Below are 22,592 nucleotides of genomic sequence, written 5' to 3' on the forward strand. Positions count from 1 at the left end.
GAAAGAAAGAAGAGAGAAGGAAGGAAGGAAGGAAGGAAGGAGGAAGGGAGGGAAGGAAGGAAGGAAAGAAAGAGGAGGGAAGGAGGGAGGGAAGGAAGGAAAGAAGGAAGGTCTTCTCACACATTACAAACAGGATGCGATGAAACAGACCTGCTCCATGCCCCTTCAGATGTCAAAGGAAGGAAGGAAGGAGGGAAGGAAGGAAGGAAGGAAGGAAGGAAGGAAGGAAGGAAGGAGGGAGGGAGGAAAGAAAGAAAGAGGAGGGAGTGAGTGAAGGAAGGAAGGAGGAAGGGAGGGAGGGAGGGAAGGAAGGAAAGAAAGAGGAGGGAAGGAGGGAGGGAGGGAGGGAAGGAAGAAAGGAAGGAAGGAAGGAAAGAAGGAAGGTCTTCTCACACATTACAAACAGGGTCACTGGCAATCATTCTGCACTCCTCAGTATTATTTATTATTGTTGCGGTCTTATCCTGCCTCCACCGCAAAGAGCTCAAGGCGGCGCACTTATGTGACATCCGATGCCCTTTTTAAATGTGTTGTGGGGGTGGTTATTGGGTTGTTTTTGTTTTTAGTTTGATTCAGTATTTTGTGTTTTTCATATTGTGATTTTGTCTTGTGAACCACCCTGAAACCTGCAGTTATAAGGCGTTTAATAATAATAATAATAATAATAATAATAATAATAGCCCGGTTTTATCCTCACAACACCTCTGGGAGGCAGGCCAGGCTGAGACACGGTGTCTGGCTCCTTGTCACTCAATGAGCATCATTGGTGAAAAACCCTGCTGCCATGTAATGGAATATACTGCTGCCCCCTCTTTTCAAAATTGAGTATCATTCTTCTGCCCTAAAGGTTCTCAGTAAGAAATTTAGCTTTTTTATATATAGATGGGTTACATCCATCCATTGATTTCAGCTGGATTTCCAAAGACTGGCACCATCTGATCCAAACAAGGAAATGCACTATGGGAAAACAACAAGTCTCACACATCAATCCTAGAAATCAGCACTTTGGGTGGACAGTTCACTTCCTTTGGGTTTATATGTTCAGGCACAGAAAACTAACCCCATTTAGTTAAAGAATCATGTAACACATAAAAACAGCAAGCAGCCTTAATATTAGTTCTAATTCAAGTTTACAAATACCGGTTCACATAAAACCTACCACCTAGGGCAAATACACCTGAGGGGCTTCATGCAAGTCAGGTTGGATTTGATTTAAATCAAATCAATTTAAATCACGATTTAAATCATTAGTCAGTAAGACTTGATTTTATTTTCTATTATTTTTTTTTACAGAAAGACTCATTCTTGCTGGTATAATCTTAATATTTACAACCAGACGAAGGTTTCATTTTTGGAATAATCAAATTTCAAAGTAGTTTTTACAGTTACATCAAAAAGTACTGATTTGGTTATACAGTGGTACCTCGGGTTAAGTACTTAATTCATTCCGGAGATATGTTCTTAACCTGAAACTGTTCTTAACCTGAAGCACCACTTTAGTTAATGGGGCCTCCTGCTGCTGCCATGCTGCCTGAGCACAATTTCTGTTCTCATCCTGAAGCAAAGTTCTTAACCTAAGGTACTATTTCTGGACTAGCGGAGTCTGTAACCTAAAGCGTCTGTAACCTGAAGCGTCTGTAACCCGAGGTACCACTGTACTATTAGAAGTACATTGACAGGTAATTATGAAATTATGGTGAGGTTTAATAAGTTAACTTTATATTTGGACAACTTTTCTGCTGTATTTTATTGGAAAGAGAAAAATAATCAATAACATTATAGCATATGTATCCATATTTGTTAACTGATGTGGTTAAGCGTATATATATATATATATATATATATATATATATATATAACTTAGGCTGAGTTTTAGCACACATGAAAAACTTAAAACATTCTTTCCTGATGAATAGCCTTTGGACTATAATGAAACTTAAATAGAAAACTATCTTTAGAAAGATTTTTCCTCCGAGAGTATTTTATTTTAAAAATCCGATTTAAATTTAAAAAAAAAAAAATCCAATTTGAATTTTTAAAATCCCATTTTTATTTTTTAAAAAATCATTGATTTTTATCCACCCTGATGCAGCTGGGGAAATCTTGCAGGGAGCAAGACAAAGCTCTCTCCAAAACAATCCGTTCAGACCTCTGGCAAGAGGGACTTGCCCTTCCCCTAGGAGCCCACTGGGAAGGGAGAGAAAGGCGAGGAAAGGGAGTGGTCCCACCAAGTGCTAGAATACGACCACTGACGGATTACCTCCAAGGGATCATGACCTTCAACCAGCATTTGCCAGCCACCTTTTGCACCAGGCCATCAGCCGCTGGCAACCAAGAGAAGATGCCTGGGTACCAGGATGGGGCCTGATGTCTCCACTGTCTGGAAGCGCATGCCTGGGCATTTTTGGGTCTTGCCTGTTTTCACACACGAGCAACACATCCAGTAGAATTCGATTCGTGATATTTTATCTGCACAACCAGAATGAATTTCAGGAACCAAAAAAGTCCTATGGAAAAATACGACTTTTGGTCGTATTGGTCCCAAAAATGGCAACTAGGCATTCATCACCTTGCCAACAAAGGTCCGTATAGTTCAAGCTATGGTTTTCCCAGTAGTGATGTATAGAAGTGAGAGCTGGACCATAAAGAAGGCTGATCGCCGAAGAATTGATGCTTTTGAATTATGGTGCTGGAGGAGACTCTTGAGAGTCCCATGGACTGCAAGAAGATCCAACTGATTCATTCTGAAGGGAATCAGCCCTGAGTGCTCACTGGAAGGACAGATCCTGAAGCTGAGACTCCAATACTTTGGCCACCTCATGAGAAGAGAAGACTCCCTGGCAAAAACCCTGATGTTGGGAAAGATGGAGGACACAAGGAGAAGGGGACGACAGAGGACGAGATGGCTGGACAGTGTTCTCAAAACTACCAGCATGAGTTTGACCAAACCCGGAGGCAGTGGAAGACAGGAGTGCCTGGCGTGCTCTGGTCCATGGGGTCACGAAGAGTCGGACACGCGTAAACGACTAAACAACAACAACAACCCCGGTTTAAGGAGCCATTTGGCACCTAGCTTATATATTCCGAGTTTCTAACACTGCCTTCAAGAGAAGAAAGGTTTCCCGATCCAGTTATAAATGAATCATATGTTCAGTAAGGTGTTGGGATTAGATGCCATTTTCTATTTTTTTTTAATATTGCACACCCCAGGTTGCTGGTTGTTGTTGCTTTGCAATTCTGTGTTGGGTTTGATCTCTTTTTGCATACGTTCAGGCATGACGTCACCAAACTCTAATATAATTTGATGAAAGCCCTTTGAGAAAACATGGAGGAGAGAGGAACTTCTTTTTGCTTCCTCTTTTGAAGCAAACTGCAGTACCATATTAGTAATGCATTAACTCCTAAAATGTCAATACTGCAATGTATTAAATATTTCAACAAAAATGCCACAGTTGAAATTAAAGGCCTTCTGCAATCAATAAACAAATCACTCCAGGCAACTTGTGGCTAATTCGCTTGCCATAAATCAAGATACTATATACAGCGTGAGGACAGCATAGTATTTCAAGGCTAGCCCAGGGCTTGAAACGTGCATAGCAAGGCAACATAAATTATGAGCAATCTAAATCTTCTTCCTTTCCAGAAAAAAGCTGGAGAACTCTCCGTTTGGGAAAGAAATAGACAATAGAGGGATAAATACAGAAATGCATAAATTGCAACACAACAAACAGGGATTAAAAACTGTTGCTTCACAAAATAGTCAGGTTAAATACATGCGCTAGAGATCCCAGGCCCTGAGCTCTCAAGAGAAGCCGTTTTGGAGGGCCTGCCCGTGAACTCAGACAGGGCCTTTTCTGTGGTGGTGCCTTGCCAGTGGAACTCCCTCCCACCAGGCTGTCGATACATGAAGGCTCATCTCTTCACCCGGGGAGTTGGGGACATTAATTGCCGCTGCCAATTCGAAATGGGGTCTGTTTCCTGCTGTTGGCTTGGTATGGTTTTTAGCCCTGGTTTCAACATGTTGTTGAGCTTTATACTTTTTTATAGTTTTAATAATGATCCCGGGCAGCATAGAAATATACTGAATGGCTAACACATCTGAAAACAAACCAGTTCACAGATGTCACAGGTGGGGAGAAAACCGTAAAAGATTAAAGCTTCTGAGATCAGAGGGAAGCTTTAAGTTTCATTTGTTCATTTAATGCATTTATATGTAGCTTTAAAATTCAGGGTTCTGGGCAATGAAATTTGCACAGAAATAGAAGGGAGATCTTTGGTCAGGCATAGGCAAACTCAGCCCTCCAGATGTTTTGGGACTACAACTCCCATCTTCCCTGACCACTGGTCCTGTTAGCTAAGGATGATGGGAGTTGTAGTCCAAAACATCTGGAGGGCCGAGTTTGCCTATGCCTGTCTTTGGTGTTGTTGATTTTATCAATAAAGTAAAATAATAATAATCAAGATTTCAGCTGTCGGGGGAAGAATCTGTTTTTAACACTGTGACTCAGTTCTCCCTGTTTTAACATCCTTAGGCAGAACATTTGCTACCTTCCCCACTGCATTCCTATATGTGAAAATCAGCTGTCTCTTTCATTCCAGATCAATGCCTCATTATTGATCCTCCATGTTCTACAAAAGCCTTTCGGCCATACGGCATATTAACTTACGGCAGTGAGCAATAATTCGTTTCAGGGAAGAGTGTGTATTCCTAGAGAAAGTCTAGCTGTGGGGTCAGCTATAAAATAAGTAAACCTGTGGAGCAGTTTCCAGCAACTGTCATTCAGAACCATCCTGCCTCTCACTCAGCAGACGGGTTACAAATCAACCCCAAAACAGGAATTTGAGGGAATGAAGGGGAGGTGTTTGCAATTAGTGCCAAAGATCCAAAACGAACTAAAAACACGTAGCTCAATAATGTGAGGAAATAGTTAACTCGCGGGCTCTTGTGAGCATCATCTGGAGTCAAAATAGTTGTGGCCAGGGCAACAAAGGAGATGCTGGAGACCTTAATAATCCCTAAATAGGTTATCAAGTTCTGAGGGCGATGGTGTTTTTTCTCGATGTCCCACATGGATCGTGGCTGTGTGTGCTATGGGCAACAAACACCACTATTGCCTCATTGTTGTTTAGTCGTGTCCGACTCTTTGTGACCCCATGGACCAGAGCACGCCAGGCACTCCCATCTTCCACTGCCTCCTGCAGTTTGGTCAAACTCATGATTGTAGCTTCGAGAACACTGTCCAACCATCTCATCCTCTGTCGTCCCCTTCTCCTTGTGTCCTCCATCTTTCCCAACATCAGGGTCTTTTCCAGGGAGTCTTCTCTTCTCATGAGGTGGCCAAAGTACTGGAGCCTCAGCTTCCGGATCTGTGCTTCCAGTGAGCACTCCGGGCTGATTTCCTTCAGAATGGATCAGTTGGATCTTCTTGCAGTCCATGGGACTCTCAAGAGTCTCCTCCAGCACCATAATCCAAAAGCATCAATTGTTTGGCGATCAGCCTTCTTTATGGTCCAGCTCTCACTTCCATACATCGTTACTGGGAAAACCATAGCTTGAACTACTATACGGACCTTTGTTGGCAAGGTGGTGTCTCTGCTTTTTAAGATGCTGTCTAGGTTTGTCATTGCCTCATTATGACTTCACAATCCTTGGACTTTACGATACTAATATATACAGAAGATATGATATGTTGCCATCAGGAACTGTGCTTTTTGATATGGTGATTAAAATTACAGTTTTATTATTTATCACATTATGTTGCTTTACAGCTAGTTATGTGTGTGTTGTGGTGTGTGCTATGGAGCATGGAGTTCATGCGAGTTTGTGGAGCATGTTTGTGTGAAATCCCTAAATCAGATTAATCAACCAAATGGTGTGGCTTCTCTGAATGACCTAGCTGGCTAGCCACCACTGCAAAACGAGGAGACAGGGAGGAGATAGGACACCCATCTTGAAACACCTCATGGAAGATGGAGCAAGCTTGTTTTCTCCTGCTCTGGGAGGTAGGACTCGAACCCATGGCTTCAAGCTACAAGGAAGGAGATTCCAGATAAACTTCAGGAAGAGCTTTCTGAGGGTGATAACTGTCCGACAGTAGAACAGATTCCCTCGGGAGGTGGTGGACCCTCCTCCCTTGGAGGTTTTCAAGCAGAGGTTGGACAGCCATCTGTCATGGATGCTTCAGCTGAGATTCCTGAATTGCAGCGGGTTGGACTAGATGACCCTGGGGTCCCTTTCCAACTCTTCAATTCTATGCTAAGCTGGACAGGGGCACTGAGTGTCTGCGCCTGCCGGTCTCCTGTTCTGGACATTTGGATGGCAATGTTAAGGCACTGTTTGCATGGGAATTCACAGAACCCCAGATCTGAGATGGAAGCCTTTGAATTCAGAATTGCCAGCCAACACTAAGACTGTTTGGTAAAGTTGCAAAAAAAGAAAGAAAAAAAGCCGCAATCTGACTGAGTACCAAGACGACTGATCTTGACTCAACCATTTCCCAGCATTCTCCCCCCCCCCCCCCGGCTTTGAAGCATCCTCCCTCCCTCCATAACAGACCTGCCTGTACTTCGGGCTGCAGTAACCGGCTGCCGCTGAGGTCAGACAAGAGCCTTGAATTGAGGCTGCTGTGAAACAACTCCCTAAAGTCATAATCAGAAACCGGGGGAACAATGTGTGTTTCTCCCACCAGACCTATCATGACAGAGCAATTCTTGTTGCTGAGCCCCTCGCTGCCAGCATTTTCCGGAGGCAAAATCAAGGCTGCGTTTCCCAACAGCAGCGTGGGGAGAAAAGGGGGGGGGGGCGCAGAAGCCTGGCGTTCTACTTGTGTCTCCCCACCACCACCACCACCTATAAGCCCTGCCTTTAAATAAAACAAAATAAAACCAATTCTCCTTGCAACTTGTGCTGTTTCAGTGCAGAACTTGTAGCTTACCATAAAGTTAATGTACTACGCAATATTCATTCCAGACAAGGCTGGGTGTGCGTGTGTGTGTTTTTTCCACCCCCAAAAAGAGCCATTATCTGTAATTACCCATTACCAGGCATAATTATTTCTCCTGGGCTGCTCTACAACCCCCAGGATTTGATGCAGTTACAGCTCACTGCATTATGTTATCAAGGAAGCTTTTTTGACCTTTAAGAGCTCTACTCTCCCTACATACAAAAGTGGGCAGTAAATTGTTTAAGCGTGTGATTTATCCTGGGGGCCCCACTCGGGGCATTGCTCAGGAGTCAGAAATGTTACTTGTACCCACTGCCAAATGTTCGGGGCAGGACAAGACACCTTCCAGAATTGTTCGCGTCGAACATCCGCATTTGTGCTACTGGTCCAATGTGTGTTTTCGTCACACCTCAAGCTAAAGGTCAAGGACTTTTCAAATGTTTAAATTGCACACAGAATGGCACATGGGCAACGGCGCACGGGGCAAAGGATCCAAGTATCTCTCCCACCCGCAAAACACCTGGCAGTGCAGCTAGCAAGTCAGCTGCAAGGCGATCAAAATATATTTTCCCTGCCAAGCTCAACTCAGGCTGGGCTTCACCTTAACATTATCCACTCCAGACACGTCCCACGTTAAAAATCTGCAATTCTGCAAGCGCATGCAGAAGAAGATATTCCTTGTTCAATCTTAGTAGCCTAATATGAATACATGAAGACATGGTGTTGCCGTAAGACAAAAATTCCATTAGTGGAGAAATAAAATAGAATCAATGTTCACTATCCCGTAGGCAGCAAAGTAAGAGGCTGCTGGTTTTATATAGTGTCTTGGCTTACGGTATATATGCATGGAATATATACCGGGATGCAGGTGGCGCTGGGGTCTAAACCACTGAGCCTCTTGGGCCTGCCGATCAGAAGGTTGGCGGTTTGAATCCCTGTGACGGGGTGAGCTCCTGTTGGTCTGTCCCAGCCCCTGCCAACCTAGCAGTTCAAAAGCACACCAGTGCAAGCAGATAAATAGGTACCGCAGTGGCGGGAAGGTAATCGGCGTTTCTGTGCACTCTGGTTTCCATCACGATGTCCCGTTGGGACAGAAGCGTTTTAGTCCTGCTGGCCACATGACCTGGAAAGTTGTCTGTGGACAAATGCCGGTTCCCTCAGCCTGAAGCAGAGATGGGTGGCGCACCCCGTAGTCAAATTCGACTGGACTTAACCATCCAGGGGTCCTTTAAAGTAAAGGTAAAGGGACCCCTGACCGTTAGGTCCAGTCATGGCCGACTCTGGGGTTGCGGCACTCATCTCGCTTTACTGGCCAAAGGAGCCGGCATACAGCTTCCGGGTCATGTGGCCAGCATGACTAAGCTGCTTCTGGCAAACCAGAGCAGTGCACGGAAACACCGTTTACCTTCCCGCCGGAGTGGTACCCATTTATCTACTTGTACTTCATGCTTTTGAACTGGTAGGTTGGCAGGAGCAGGGACTGAGCAACGGGAGCTCATTGCGAGGATTCGAACTGCTGACCTTCTGATTGGCAAGCCCTAGGCTCTGTGGTTTAGACCACAGCGCCACCCGCGTCCCTCCAGGGATCCTTTACCTTTTCCTTATATGGAATAAAACGGCATGACACTCCTTCCTGGGCCAGGTCCCTATTTAAAAAGGCACTTTTGCACTTGCTAGTTCTTGCTCCATCATGGTCTCTTCTCTCCACGACCAACCTGGTCACCGTCCAACAAAGCAAAGCAACCAATGACAACTTCCTTTGAAACTCCAAAGAAAATATGTGGTATTCAGGCCATAGCAGAGCCGTCTGTGGGCGGACACTGGCTTTATCTAGAAAGACGTCAATGGCTTCAGCTCAAGTGTTTCTCAAGGTTTATCCCTTCTGCCGGGAACAACGCTCAGTTGTGTTTTAAATAGAGTGGAAAAATGAAGAGCCTTTCCCCCACGCCCATCAGCGATAAGTTGGCACCTCCGCCGACTGCAGTCACCGTCTCCAGGAATGAGCTGCTTCCCATTATATCATTGCTTCTACTAATTATATCAAGGTGTCAGAGTTCTCCCATTAGGGATCGCCGTACAACGTTAATTACTGAGCAATTAGGCACCGCAGATTAGCACCCCCCCCCCCGGCACATCAGGGAATTTAAAAACAGTTTCCACATGGCTCTCGTAAACCCAATAAAGTAAACCTGGTGTCATTGCTATCTTGGGTTGATGGCAAGTGGGTAGTCCTGTCTGTATGTCAAACTTGGTCCACATGGGGTGGGAAAGATTGGGCACACTGGACAGACCCAGTTCTCCCTAAATCTCCCCACAATGGTTCCAATGAAAATCTAGGGCTGGGGAAAAGAGGTATGCATGAAATCAGAAGGGTTTCCAAATCCAATATACGTCCATATTATTGGCAGCTGTTCTGCTCTACCTGCCTGGGAAGACAGGTGAACTAATACCAGTGTACTGGAAGAAGCAAAGACCACCAGTGTTGAAGCAATGATTCTTCAACATCAACTTCGTTGGACTAGTCATGTTGTGCAGATGCCTGATTATCATCTTCCAAAGCGACTCCTCTATTCCAAACTTAAAAATGGAAAGTGCAATGCTGGTGGTCAACAAAAGAGGTTTAAAGACACTCTCAAGGCAAATCTAAAAAAAATGTAGTATAAACACTGACAACTGGGAAACACTGGCCTGTGAGTGCTCCAATTGGAGAACAGCCTTTACCAAAGGTGTCATGGGCTTTGAAGACACTCGAATTCAGGACGCAAGGGAGAAACGTGCTAAGAGGGAGGCATGCTTGGCAAATCCACACCGTGATCAACTCCCACCCGGAAACCAATGTCCCCACTGTGGAAGGACGTGTGGATCCAGAATTGGCCTCCACAGTCACTTACGGACTCATTGTTAAAACCGTGTTTATGGAAGACAATCTTACTCGGCTACGAGTGATCACCAAAGAAGAAGCAGCCTGAAATAGGAAAGGGTACTTTTCAACCTAGTTCTGCCATTGCTGCAGCAACAGAAAATCCTTGATGTTTGGCCCATGCAATGCCAAAACTAAACGTTATGCCTAATTCCATCATCTGCCGGCAAGAAGTACCAGTGTGGCCTTCTCCTTTCTAGCCAGTTTCCCACTCAAAATCAAAACCTGTTCCAAAAGTAAAACATATGGGGACTAGAGTGTGTTACACGATGTGCTACATGGTGGGGAAGATAAATGATAGAGCCACACGTAAACTTAACCCTAAAGGTGTTGTTGTCATCAAGTAGACTACGAGTGCAAGACCATTTGGATATTCTGGAAATTAAGATTTGTAAGGTAAGGCAGCAGAAAAGCCCAGCAATAATGCCTCTTACAATCCCAAAGCAAAAAAACACAACAGCAACCAAAAAACCTTCAGGGGGAGAAACAAAACGTGGTTACAATCAGAATGGAACAAATTTCATTAAGGGAATATCAAAGGCAATATTGAGAGGGGAGTATGAGCTGTTCAAGTATCTGCAAGCGAAGGCCTTGGAGAAAATACGACTAGGATAAAATCATTATAGCTCACACTAAAAATAAACTAAGGGAGGTGGCAACTGATAGGAACTCACAAAAGGCCACTTCATTAGGAGCAACATGATGAAAGAAGCCCAGGTGGTTTCTAAAAAGCAGAAAATGGCAAGGCAGGGAACATCCCGCTCAAAGCTGAAATAAAGCAGACGGGGGCAATGGGTGAGCTTTGCAGCTCAGAGCCGCTGATGAGAAAAAGCAAAAACTGATGAGAGACCCAAGTTACAAATGCAAAGAATTTGCATTTGGAAGTGACACTAAAAACAAAAGATAGTTTAAAATGTGATCAGCAATCAAACTTACGCTCTATCCTAGAAATACATTTATCTCTCTATGCTTTCCCTTTGCTCAGAATTAATCACAACCAATTTAAAACAGAATCAGCTTTCTTCCTTTTTTGCAAAGCGGTCCCGGGTGATATGGGCACAGTAGAAATAATAAATTATTATTATATGGCCGATCCTGGCACTCTGAGAATGGTGCCAATGAGTGAGGCAACATTCACTACTAATCAGCTCAATGTAATCAATTAAAAAATTCTCAGGCCCAATTAAAATATTGGGCACTATTAACGGCTACTAGCTCTTACTCCTCGTAGTTACCTCGTCTGTTCTACAAACAGTGTGCAGAGGGCCGAAACTAAACTTTCCAGCAACTGGTGAAAAACCTTTTCTTTGTTCTTGTTGCCTTTTTCGTTTCTCTGGCATGCCTACTCAGAAGTGAGCCCCTCTATGTTCAATGGGAAAATGTGCACAGACTTCAGCCCAAAGAGGCCAAGTAAGGGATTGCCTTCAGCTCTGCAAAGCACTCCAGGGCTTTCCATACTTGGGTCTCCAGCTGCTTCTGAACTACTCCCATCATCCCTAGCTAGCAGGACCAGTGGTCAGGGATTATGGGAACTGTAGTCCAAAAAAATATATTTAGCTTGAGAACCAGGTTTGGAAAGCCCTGCACTTGCTTCTCACACCCAAGTATTGCTGAAAAGGGATTGCGTTTGGACGTTACAATCACAAAAACCTCCAGCTAGCTTTGGCATTGTCAGTGGATGTGTGCGCATCATGCAATTACAGCGCGTCTTTCTCTTCAAGGAATCCGTAGAGATAGCACTCCCAGGACTCTTAACAAACCCTGTGTGGAGGAGGGAATGTGCTTCAGACATGTGGCATGTGCAAAGTGCCCCACAGCCCTAAGGTCATTCCAAGTCTTCCCCATTGCAAAGTATTGCTTACAAATGCAGAACATTTGGAACAAATAGTATAAACGGCATCTCCAACTCCTTGAAAGATTCCATCAACGGGTTCTCCGAATTTTTTTGCACATCGCTTGGGAAGACAGGCAAACTAATGTCAGTGTGCTGGATGAAGCAAAGATCACCAGTGTCGAAGCAATGATTCTTCAACATCAACTTCGTTGGACTGGTCATGTTGTTCGGATGCCTGATTATCGTCTTCCAAAGCAACTACCGTACTCTATTCCGAACTTAAAAATGGAAAGCGCAATGCTGGTGGTCAACAAAAGAGGTTTAAAGACACTCTCAAGGCAAATCTAAAAAAAAGTAGTATAAACACTGACAACTGGGAAACACTGGCCTGCAAGCACTCCAGTTGGAGAACAGCCTTTACCAAAGGTGTCATGGACTTTGAAGACACTCGAACTCAAGACGCAAGGGAGAAACGTGCTAAGAGGAAGGCATGCTTGGCAAATCCACACCGCGATCAACTCCCGCCCAGAAACCAATGTCCCCCACTGTGTGGTTCCAGAATTGGCCTCCACAGTCAAGTACGGACTGATGGTTAAAACCGTGTTTATAGAAGACAATCTCACTGGGCTACGAGGGATCGCCAAAGAAGAACCATAAAGGATGCAACCACAGCATCTCTTACTAGTGGCCATCTAGCCTTGAGTATCTCCATCATCTTCATAGGCAGTCTGTTCCACTGGATGAACAGCTCATACCATTAAGTTGGTTCCTCCCCCCCCCAATGTTTAGATGAAATTTGCTTCCCTGCTCATTCTTCCCCCTGCAGCAACGCATAACATGCCTGCTCCATCTTCTCTGACAACCCTTAATGTATTTAAGTTTGTTATCGTCTACAACATATCTTCTCCAGAGCAAGCACCCACAGCTCCTGCTTTTCTTCCAGACCCTCCGACAATCCATTCACCCTCATTCGGACACAGCCCAGTTTGGTCTATTGCACAGCAAAGTTGAATATGGCTAATCAGCTACCTTTGGCTGGGGTGGTAAGCAGAAATATATAACCTCTGCAAGTCTAAAGAGTTGGCTTCAGCACCACCCCAGGCAATTATCTTAAATCCCTCCAGCAATGATGCTTGAAGAACTTTCTTTCCCCCATGCAGGCCATTCAACTGCCTAATTGCATTTCTAGTTAGGAAAGGAAGTGTCTTTTAATTAAATTATTTTCCTTGTACTTTTAGGTTTTTTTTCAGTTTCAAGCCACTGCTCTTTGTTATTGCCTCAAACACTGTAAATAATCCCTCCCCCTCTTCCCTATTATTACCTCTCAAATATTTATAGACTGTTATATCAACCCGCAGTCTCTTTTTCTACAAGCCGTACATCATTTTTGTCACCCGTCTCTTGATCTGCTCAGATTTATCTATGCCCACCTTTCATAATAAGATATTCAAAAAAAACAGCAACTCAGGGCTGGATTCCAAAGTAGGATTTCAAGAAAACTGGAGAGAAACTGGGCGAGACTCAATCTGTTTTTGTTATTTATTTTGTACAAACTGTACCCTGGACGAACTGTACGGTGGCTTTAAGGCTCAGGTCTAGCAGACTCCATTTGTTCTCCTTAGCCAGGAACTCTGGAATCGGTGTTTTCAAGGAGCTGATTAAAAGACCGAGGGATGGGACAACACGTACCACTTCCGAACATCCACAGATGACCACATGTTCAGAGTCAATATGGCAAGAAAGAAAAGGGCTGAGAGACAAGTCTTCTCAATGACATCTTAATAATCACGTTAAAAGTCTGATTTTCAACCCACTAATTCCCCATGTGCATATCTGGGGCAAGGGATGCGGGTGGCGCTGTGGGTTAAACCACAGAGCCTAGGACTTGCCGATCAGAAGGTCAGCGGTTCGAATCCCCGCGACGGGGCGAGCTCCCATTGCTCGGTCCCTGCTCCTGCCAACCTAGCAGTTCGAAAGCACGTCAAAGTGCAAGTAGATAAATGGGTACTGCTCCGGTGGGAAGGTAAACGGCTTTTCCGTGCGCTGCTCTGGTTCGTCAGAAGTGGCTTAGTCATGCTGCCCACATGACCCGGAAGCTGTATGCCGGCTCCCTCGGCCAATAAAGCGAGATGAGCGCCGCAACCCCAGAGTCGGTCACGACTGGACCTAATGGTCAGGGGTCCCTTTACCTTATATCTGGGGCAACCAAGTTCCATGAGGACTAGAACCACGTGCCCTTTAAATGCCCAATGTTAATATAGAACATGGTTGCTCCGGAAGCTGTCTGTGGCCATCGGAGCACCCACAGGGCTTGAGTGTGATTCTTACAACGTCCAGGTTACCAGTGATGGGGAAGGAAGAATTCTCCTCTGCTATATTTTCCTATGGAAAAGTCTTTGTTTCTAGAAATGTAAGATTATACAACTAATTGATAAAAATAGATTCAATTAATGAAATTATATATTCAAACGAATCAAAAAAGCGTACTTGGAAATGAAGACTTGGGATGTGTTTGAAAGTATAAACCTTTCACATGTGATTTATCAATTCTTTGTAGGCCACGAGAGAATCCAGAATTGGCCTCCACAGTCACTTACGGACTTTGCTGTTAAAACCATGTTCATGGAAGACAATCTTACTCGGCTACGAGGGATCGCCAAAGAAGAAGACCATTACTGTATTTTTCGCTCTATAACACACACCCGACCATAACACGCACGTAGTTTTTAGAGGAGGAAAATCCGTAGGCACGCCACCCGTAGGCATTCCCTCCATAACACGCACAGACATTTCCCCTTACTTTTTAGGAGGAAAAAAGTGAGTGTTATGGTGCAAAAAATATGGTAATTCCCCGCCACCCACACACCTCGTCTCCGTCAAGTACAGTCATACCTCGGGTTACAGACGCTTTGGGTTGCATGATTTTGGGTTGCGCACCCTGCTGAACCCCAAAGTAGTGGAACGGGTTACTTCCGGGTTTTGGCACTTGCGCAGAAGTGCTAAATCACGCTTTGTGCATGCACAGAAGTGCCAAATCGCAATCTGTGCGTGCCCAGACGTGGCACTGCGGGTTGCGAACATGCTTCCCGCACAGATTACGTTCGCAACCTGAGTGTCCACTGTATCTCAGTTCAACTACTTTTGCTCTTAAAAAAGGACCCACATGCTCACTTCTTCCAGGTGACAGATTAATGCCACACGTCGAATATGACCCTCAGGTCCAGCAGACTATCCCACTGCAAAAATGCTTGGTTCAAATTTTCCTCTAGCATTAGCTAGGAAAGTGGGTTAGAGGCTTCCACGGGCATCCCATCCCCATCACGGATATTAATCCATACCTGTTTAAACAGATTTACCCTGAATTCCTGCAAGTGGTGGCCCTTATTTTGGCGCTTGACCATCATAAACTGCCCACATGTTAAGGCTGCAATTCCAAGCACAATTGCTTGGGAGCAAGTTTCTGGAGAACAGGGATGCACAATTCCAGAGCGTTTCCCCCCGACCTAAAGTTCAGGCCCTATTGCAGCTTTTTCCTATTCTTCCCCCCAACTCAGGCAAACTCCTTTTAAAATAACCAGCGTTACCATGACTACAATGAGGTATGTGCATGCTGGCAAGGCACCACGGCTTCCCGGCCTGCTTTTTTATTTTTTATTTTCCTGAAGAACTGCATGTCACCAGAGCCTAGAAAAATTGTCTCTGGCCTCTCAATGTGCTGTAATATTTCTGACCTGCCAATAAAATGGATACAGTGAGAAAAAGACTTTTTTCCCCGGTACCTTGTATGATTTGTGTGGCTCCTTCACATCCTATTCCTCTCCCTGTAAACTATGTTCGGCGTGATGAAGTTTGCAAGAAAAACTGCTAGACCTCAGGGCGGCAAGGAAGGGGGGGGCAGGGATCCCGACAAGGTGAAATTGAAGCCGCTGCTACTCTGGAAATGTCAGAAAGGAATTCTGACCCCCGTGGAAATCAACAGACCTACTGAGCAAGAATTGCGGGTGCTCATATTTGTTCGGCAGCAGTGAATAATTCAATGCTGACAGTCCCCTTCCCATCAAATCCCACAATATTCTCAGGCTGCCTAAAGCACCATAGCTGTCAACGTTTCCCTTTTTTTAAGGGAAATTCCCTTATTCCGAATAGGATTCCTCGCAAGAAAAGGTAAAAGTTGACAGCTATGCTACCACATTTCTCCGGAAGCAAGGCTCCCTTGAACCCAGCGCAGCCCACTTCCGAGGAAAAATGCACATATTTGAGCTGCAGACCTGTAAAAAGGCACCTGCCTGAAGCATAATGTGCAGCTGCCCCCCCCCCAATATCTGTGTAGCAACAGCAGAGAGCACAACACGGACCTTACAGTCCCCGTAAGCCTCCTGAACCCTTTTTGAGCAGATGGCACATTCCGCAATTTGGCAAACATCGCTGAGGGTTCCAGGCACAAAATGGCTGCCTGGGAACATGGCACAACACAACACGGACGGCACGGTGCAGCACAAAATCAAAGCGAGGAGTGCTGCCCTGTGTGTGTGTGTGTGTGTGTGTCCCACTTCATACTTGCTGTGGGAAATCAACTATGTCCTGGTGGTCCGGATGGTGGAGACCACACCGTATTTATTCCCTTCCCCAAAAACAACGTTGTTTCTGTCTAATAACAACTGGGAGCATTCTCCTGCGGGAGAAAAATACGAGGTGGGCATGCCACACTCTCTCACAAACTGCACAAACACACTGCAGATGACTTCGTTTGGATACAGGATGCAGCGCATAAGCAGAGCACATGCTGCACATGAAGAAAGATCCCAGATCCCTGGCATCTCTTCTTAAAAAATGGTCAGCTAGCAGGAAAAGAACTCTCTCTGCTGGGAACACAGAGAGCAGCTGCCGGCCAGAGTCTGTAATACCAGGGTAGATGCAGTGCCGGATTTATGTATAAGCTAAACAAGCTCTAGCTTAGGGCCCCACTCTCTTGGGGGCCCCAACAAATTTAAAGAGAAAAAAACCTGGATGTAAATTTCCAAAATATAAGATAAAAAGACCAAATAAAATAAAACCTACATACAGCAACCATGTTTTGTGTTGTGTAGGCTCCTGTGATGTAAGTCATGGGCCCCGACTGCTTGCCTGCTCCCTCAAATATCACTGGATTGTCCTTTCTATATATATAGGGTGCCTACATTCTGCATGGACTGGTTGCACAGCAACATGTGCAAATGGCTTGAGATACCTATTAAAGGTAAAGGTAAAGGACCCCTGACCGTTAGGTCCAATCGTGAACGACTCTGGGGTTGTGGCACTCATCTCACTTTACTGGCTGAGGGAGCCGATGTTTGTTCGCAGTTTTTCCGGGTCATGTGGCCAGCATGACTAATCCGCTTCTGGCAAACCAGAGCAGCGCACAGAAACACCGTTTACCTTCCCGCTGGAGCCGTACCTTGGTCTTTGATGTGCTTTCGAACTGCTAGGTTGGCAGGAGCTGGGACCGAGCAACGGGAGCTCATCCCATCGAGGGGATTCGAACCGCCAACCTTCCAATCGGCAAGCCCAAGAGGCTCTGTGGTTTACACCACAGCGCCACCCGCATCCCTCAGATGCGATCCAGAAATTACCATATAGCATGTATTCATCACAAAAAACCGTGACGATTTGTTCTTGACAGAGGACAGCTGGACATAGAAAGAGCCCCATCACCTTCAGGAGCTTAGGGCCTCCCTCATCAAACCTAAATCCGGCCATGGGTAGATGGACAAATGATCTCACCTGGTGTGAGGCAGCACATGGTTATGCTCCTGAATGAAAGACTAAAGGGATAAAAATGGCAATGGCTTCCTATTTGGCTTGGGAGAGCCTCTAAATACTGCCATCTTACGGGGTGAGGGCCGGGTCCTTTGGCATCGCGTTTACCTGTGGACGAGGTTGGCACCGCGGAAGCTGACGTGGTGGGCAGTGGTGGGCTGGCACTCTCCAACAAGAGGCAGGAAGGGCCCCCACTGGCGTTGTTCTCTTTCTTCACGTACATTTCCGTGGCGCTGGGCAATGGGATGGGATGGCTGATGCCCAGCTCCTCTTCCTGAGCTTGCTGCCTTCGCAGGGCAACCTGGGAAAGAGATGTGGGAATGTTCAGGGATGCAGGAGAGGATATATTGTCTGATAATAGCCTTTCCAACTTGTGTTAACAAGTTCACAATTTATCAGAGTAACATTCCCCTTTTTAAACTTGCAGCGGATGCGTTTGCTCAGGCTCGCTAAAGCCTCTATAATAACTGTTCTGGTATTTTCCCCTTATTCCCTCATAAAAGATAAGGCACGACACAGTCTTCTATGAAAGTATAAAAAGAGTTTACTCACATTCTGTTCACAATCGGATCCCAGAAGGCAGACTTAGCTTAGAAAAGTAACATACACCTGGAAACTATCTCATAAGGAGACAGTCCCTTTGTCCTCTCTTGCCAAGAGAGCATCTTTGGCTAAGCAGATGTTGCTTCTTCAATGCATGTAGTCAAAAAGAGAGAGATGGTTGCCCTGCCCTGTGTTTTTGTCGTTACCTGCGCAGGTGAGGCCACGCCCACCTCTAGTCACACAGGAAGTCTGTCCCAGCCCAGAAGGAAACAGGAAGTTTACCTGCTGGCTGGACAAACATTCCTCCCCATGTGTAAACATGTTCACTCTAGGAATGTTGTACTTGACTGCTCTTGTGTTTCACATCCCACAAGAGAAGGGGCAAAACAGTGTTTCCTCTCCAGATTGAAAGAACGACGGCGGCAGCAACTTCGATGGGAAATGCCAGAGCAGAACCGGAACGGCATTTTAAACAGTTTGCATGCACCAGCACAAAAGGAGGCTGGGGGAAGGGCTGCAACACGCACAAACACACCTAATAATAATAATAATAATATTTTTTATTTATACCCCTCCCATCTCGCTGAGTTTCCCCAGCCACTCTGGGCGGCTCCCAATCAAGTATTAAGAACAATATAGCGTTAAATATTAAAAGCTTCCCTGAACAGGGCTGCCTTCAGATGTCTTCTAAAGATAGAATTGCTACTTATTTCCTTCACATTTGAAGGGAGGGTGTTCCACAGGGTGGGCGCCACTACTGAGAAGGCCCTCTGTCTGGTTCCCTGTAACCTCACTTCTCACAATGAGGGAACCGCCAGAAGGCCCTCAGCGCCGGACCTTTCCTCATTTATGATATTTGTCTGCATGCGTGCAGAAAGTTGCATATAAAACTGGAAGTTCACATAGGGAAGGTTTTTTAAATATATATATATATATATATATATATATATATATATATATATATAAAAATTATGTTTTTGTATATGTTGGAAGCTGCCCAGAGGAGCTGGGGCAACCCAGTCAGATGAGCAGGGTACAAATAAAATCACCATCATCAGGACTCAGGACTCCTGACCAAAGACAACAAGGAAAAGATTTCCTTTGCTTCAGTGAATTCTGGATTGCACCTGGAATTATGGCAAATTCAGGCCCGGGTGTGTGGAGAGACTCAAATTCACTCCAATAAAAGGTGAAAACTACTATTGAAATCCAGAGTTCTCTGATTCTGCTCAGATATCTGCGTGGTTTCTCTAGAAGAAAAGGAACGGCTGCAGGAAAAAAATAACTGTAGAGGTTTCTTGAATAAAGGACCTAATCCAGTGGGGGGCTTGCTTTAGGACTGAGGTTAAAAAGTTATATTACTAAATAGCGTGATTTGATGATTTTTAATCTCTCTCAGGATCATTTTACATATAATTTTTTTGTTGTTTTTCTCTTTGTAAACTGATTTGAGGTTTTTTGGGTGTGTGTGTTTTACAATCAAGCGGTGTTTCCTCTGGAATGCTTGAAAGAAATGGCATGGGTGATTTTGGAGCAGAGCAGAATTAAATGTTGGGAAGAGTGTCTTTTTGAAAGGCAGAATATGTTACACAATGCAAGGAAATATGGGATAGTCTCTGTTTTTCTCCTTAACAAGTGAGCAAAGAGAAATCACAGTAATATAATCCATACTAAGGTCCTAGCACAAGCCAGCTTAGAAATAAAGTATAGCCAAATGTATTACAACCGAAAAAGATGGCTATTCCTACATCTCTATTCTGAGATCTGGTTTAATATTGTGTGTGTGTATAATCACTGGTATTTTTTAAATGTATTAAGAACTATTAAGAGAGAGATGATGCCTATTATTTAGGTTAATGGGAAACCCACAGAAATTCAAATATCTTAGTTTAACTGCGATTTGAATGTCGGCTACTTGTTATCTAAGGACTGGTGACTGAAACTTTCAAAACGCTCTAAAACTGGGAACTTTGAAAACATTTGTAGCAGATCTTTTCCAACCGATTTTGCATCAGGTCTAGTTATTACATAGCATTTTAAATGGAGGGAGAACAGCTTTATAATGGGAAAAGAAAGAACAAGTCAACAATGTATTGATTTGAGTGGTATTTACACACTGATCTGCAACTCAACACCTTGGGTTGTTTTGCCTTTTTTTTTGCTTTTCATTCCTGATGTATTCTAAATGAGTTAATGGCACAAGACCAGAGAAAAAAACTGAAATATTTTTGCTCATATATAACCATTAAAGCCAACCTACTTGCAAGAATCCCAAATCCTAAAATGTCTGCTGAATAAAAACAGAGCTTGAAATTGAGAGTTTTTGTGTCTTTCAATTGCCTTCATCATGGAAGTTGAAGTTTCCCCATTGACTCTCAGCGCATTCCTGCACATGCCTACTTAGAATCTTCTATGTGCACTTCTTAGTGTAGCCATATACCTTTCTAGAACGCAAATGACAAATCTTCCCAAGATCCAATGTGATTTTTAAGTTTAGAGAGTTCCCTTAACAACGTTCAACCCTTTCCCCTCTATTTTTACATCACATACACGAATTCTAATATATATTTTTCATCAGTAGATATAGCAAAATAAGATGGAGCCAGTTACAGATGGGTAGCCGTGTTGGTCTGCCATAGTCGAAATAAAAAAATTCCTTCCTGTAGCACCTTAAAGACCAACTTAGTTAGACTAACTTAGTTGGTCTTTAAGGTGCTACAGGAAGGAATTTTTTTATTCTAAGATGGAGCCGTTATTCATAAGTTCTTCGTGGATAACGGTCTACAAAATACAAGCTCAAAATCCTGATATACAAGGGCGGGGAAGAAAGACTCAGAGACGACAGAGAGAAATCGCATGATGGATATTATTTTAACTAACAAATAAGCAAACTCCAAAACACATTTGTTGTTTTAACAACTGTAACATAATTTTTTTTCTTTTAATGTAACGGGATGTGATGCATTTTCAGATATTATCAAGGTAGCTTCAAATTAGGCAATGAATGGTGGGCTTTTTAGCACCATCTTACTCAGAAGTAAGTTTGGCTGTGTTCAGTATGGCTTACTCCCAGGAAAACCAGCATACCACTGCAGCCTTTCCATTAGATGATCTGTCACTGGATCCTTAATTTTAGAAATCATGACGCACACACCCTAAAGTGTCTGAGCAATCCAGGAAAAAAGTATTTGGAGTTGCAAATCCTTATCAGGGAGAAAGGCCCAGTGCTATCCGTGGGCCTTACTCCTGAGGAGGAGGAGCACGGATGGACCCGAGTCTTTCCAAATGCAAAGGACTAAGCTGGTTCGCCCGCTCACTTCCCTGGGACTCCACCTGCCGCATTGCAAGCCAGAGCTGCGCGCAAGCGGCCCGGGCATCCTTATGGGGCGGGAAGGGGGTCTCCCCGCATCTCGTCCCCCCCGGGGAGGTTTCTGCTCACCTGGGCGGCCATCACCCGCTGCCTCTCGGCGATCAGGCTGCACTTCTTGCACTGACAGTCTCTCCACATGCAGAAGCGCTTGTGCCCTTTCAGAGGCGAGGAGTAGCCGTGGTTCCTGCACCGCGCGCACTTGGGCAGCCGGGGGGACTTCTTCCCCGACGGGGCGGCCGCGCCAGCCGAACTCTGAGCCGGCCCCCCGGCATTGCTGGTGGTCCCTGCAGCCGCCAGGCCAGAGGATTTCCCGAAGGTGCCCACCTTACCCCCCTGGCCGGGATGCTCCGACGGGGCCGACGGCTTGTTGAAGGAAGACTCGTTGGGCATCTCTTCTGTGGGGACGACTGATTTGACCGTGTGGGGTTCAATTGCTCCTGTTTTTCTGCAGCGGGGATTATGTCTCAAGGACCAGATAATCTGTATGCCCAGTTCTAAACAGAGGCGTCGAGGCCCTCGAGGCGCCCCTGGTGCCCGGCGGCTGCTCTGGTGCGCGCAACCTTCCTTGCAGAGCCGAGCGCAGCGGCTTTGCGCAAGGAGCAGGAGTCTCGGCAAGGACGCCCGTTGCAAGGAGGGAAGCGGGCACCCGACGGCGCCAGCTCCGCCCCCCACCTGCTCCCGGGGCTGCCCTGTGCAAGGCCCAGCCCGCGCCTCCCTGCAAGGGCACAGGGGGCTTCCTCGGCAGGCGCCAGTACTCCTGCCAGAGGGTCAGAGTGCACGCGCTCGGCCATGTGGGCAGATCCGGACTCTAGCATGGGAGGGTAGGGGGCTTTCGACCTTTCAGCATCCCACGCCTGCAAAATTTGCGCGCGGGGGGGGGCAACAACAGCTTCCCGTTGCTTCCAGGAGCGTGCACTTATACTCCGAGGGAGCTGCGCGTGCAGGATTGCAACTGGTGCACACTTCTGGTGCACAGCCTGAACCCTTTGCACTTTGCTGCAAAAGCAAGCAGACGCCTCTGCTCTTTTGCTGCAAACCCCTTTGCAGCATGCAAGCTCAGTCTCGTGGAAGGAAGAGCATTGCATTGCTACTTTTTCTACTGGGGTGGAGAGATCTCAACTCATTTTGCGCCCCTTAAACCCCCTTAATTTTGCAGGCAGCAACCGGTATATTAATTGCACGTCT

At 45.4% G+C, this 22,592-nt stretch overlaps 1 protein-coding gene across 1 annotated transcript in view; it reads right to left on the bottom strand.

Moving 5' to 3' along the window:
- Positions 1-22,351, bottom strand: part of DMRT1 (doublesex and mab-3 related transcription factor 1) — a 63,678-nt gene extending 41,327 nt beyond the window's left edge. The window contains exons 1-3 of the mRNA XM_080988546.1: positions 21,477-22,351; positions 17,603-17,795; positions 16,059-16,151 (exon numbers count right to left, since the gene is read on the bottom strand). Coding sequence (XP_080844672.1) covers positions 16,059-16,151; positions 17,603-17,795; positions 21,477-21,797 — 607 coding nt within the window. The 5' untranslated portion in view covers positions 21,798-22,351. The remainder of the gene's footprint in view (positions 1-16,058; positions 16,152-17,602; positions 17,796-21,476) is intronic.
- Positions 22,352-22,592: the final 241 nt, after the last annotated feature.

The sequence above is a fragment of the Podarcis pityusensis genome, assembly GCF_964106645.2.
Source record: "Podarcis pityusensis genome assembly, chromosome: 17".
NCBI lineage: Eukaryota > Metazoa > Chordata > Lepidosauria > Squamata > Lacertidae > Podarcis > Podarcis pityusensis.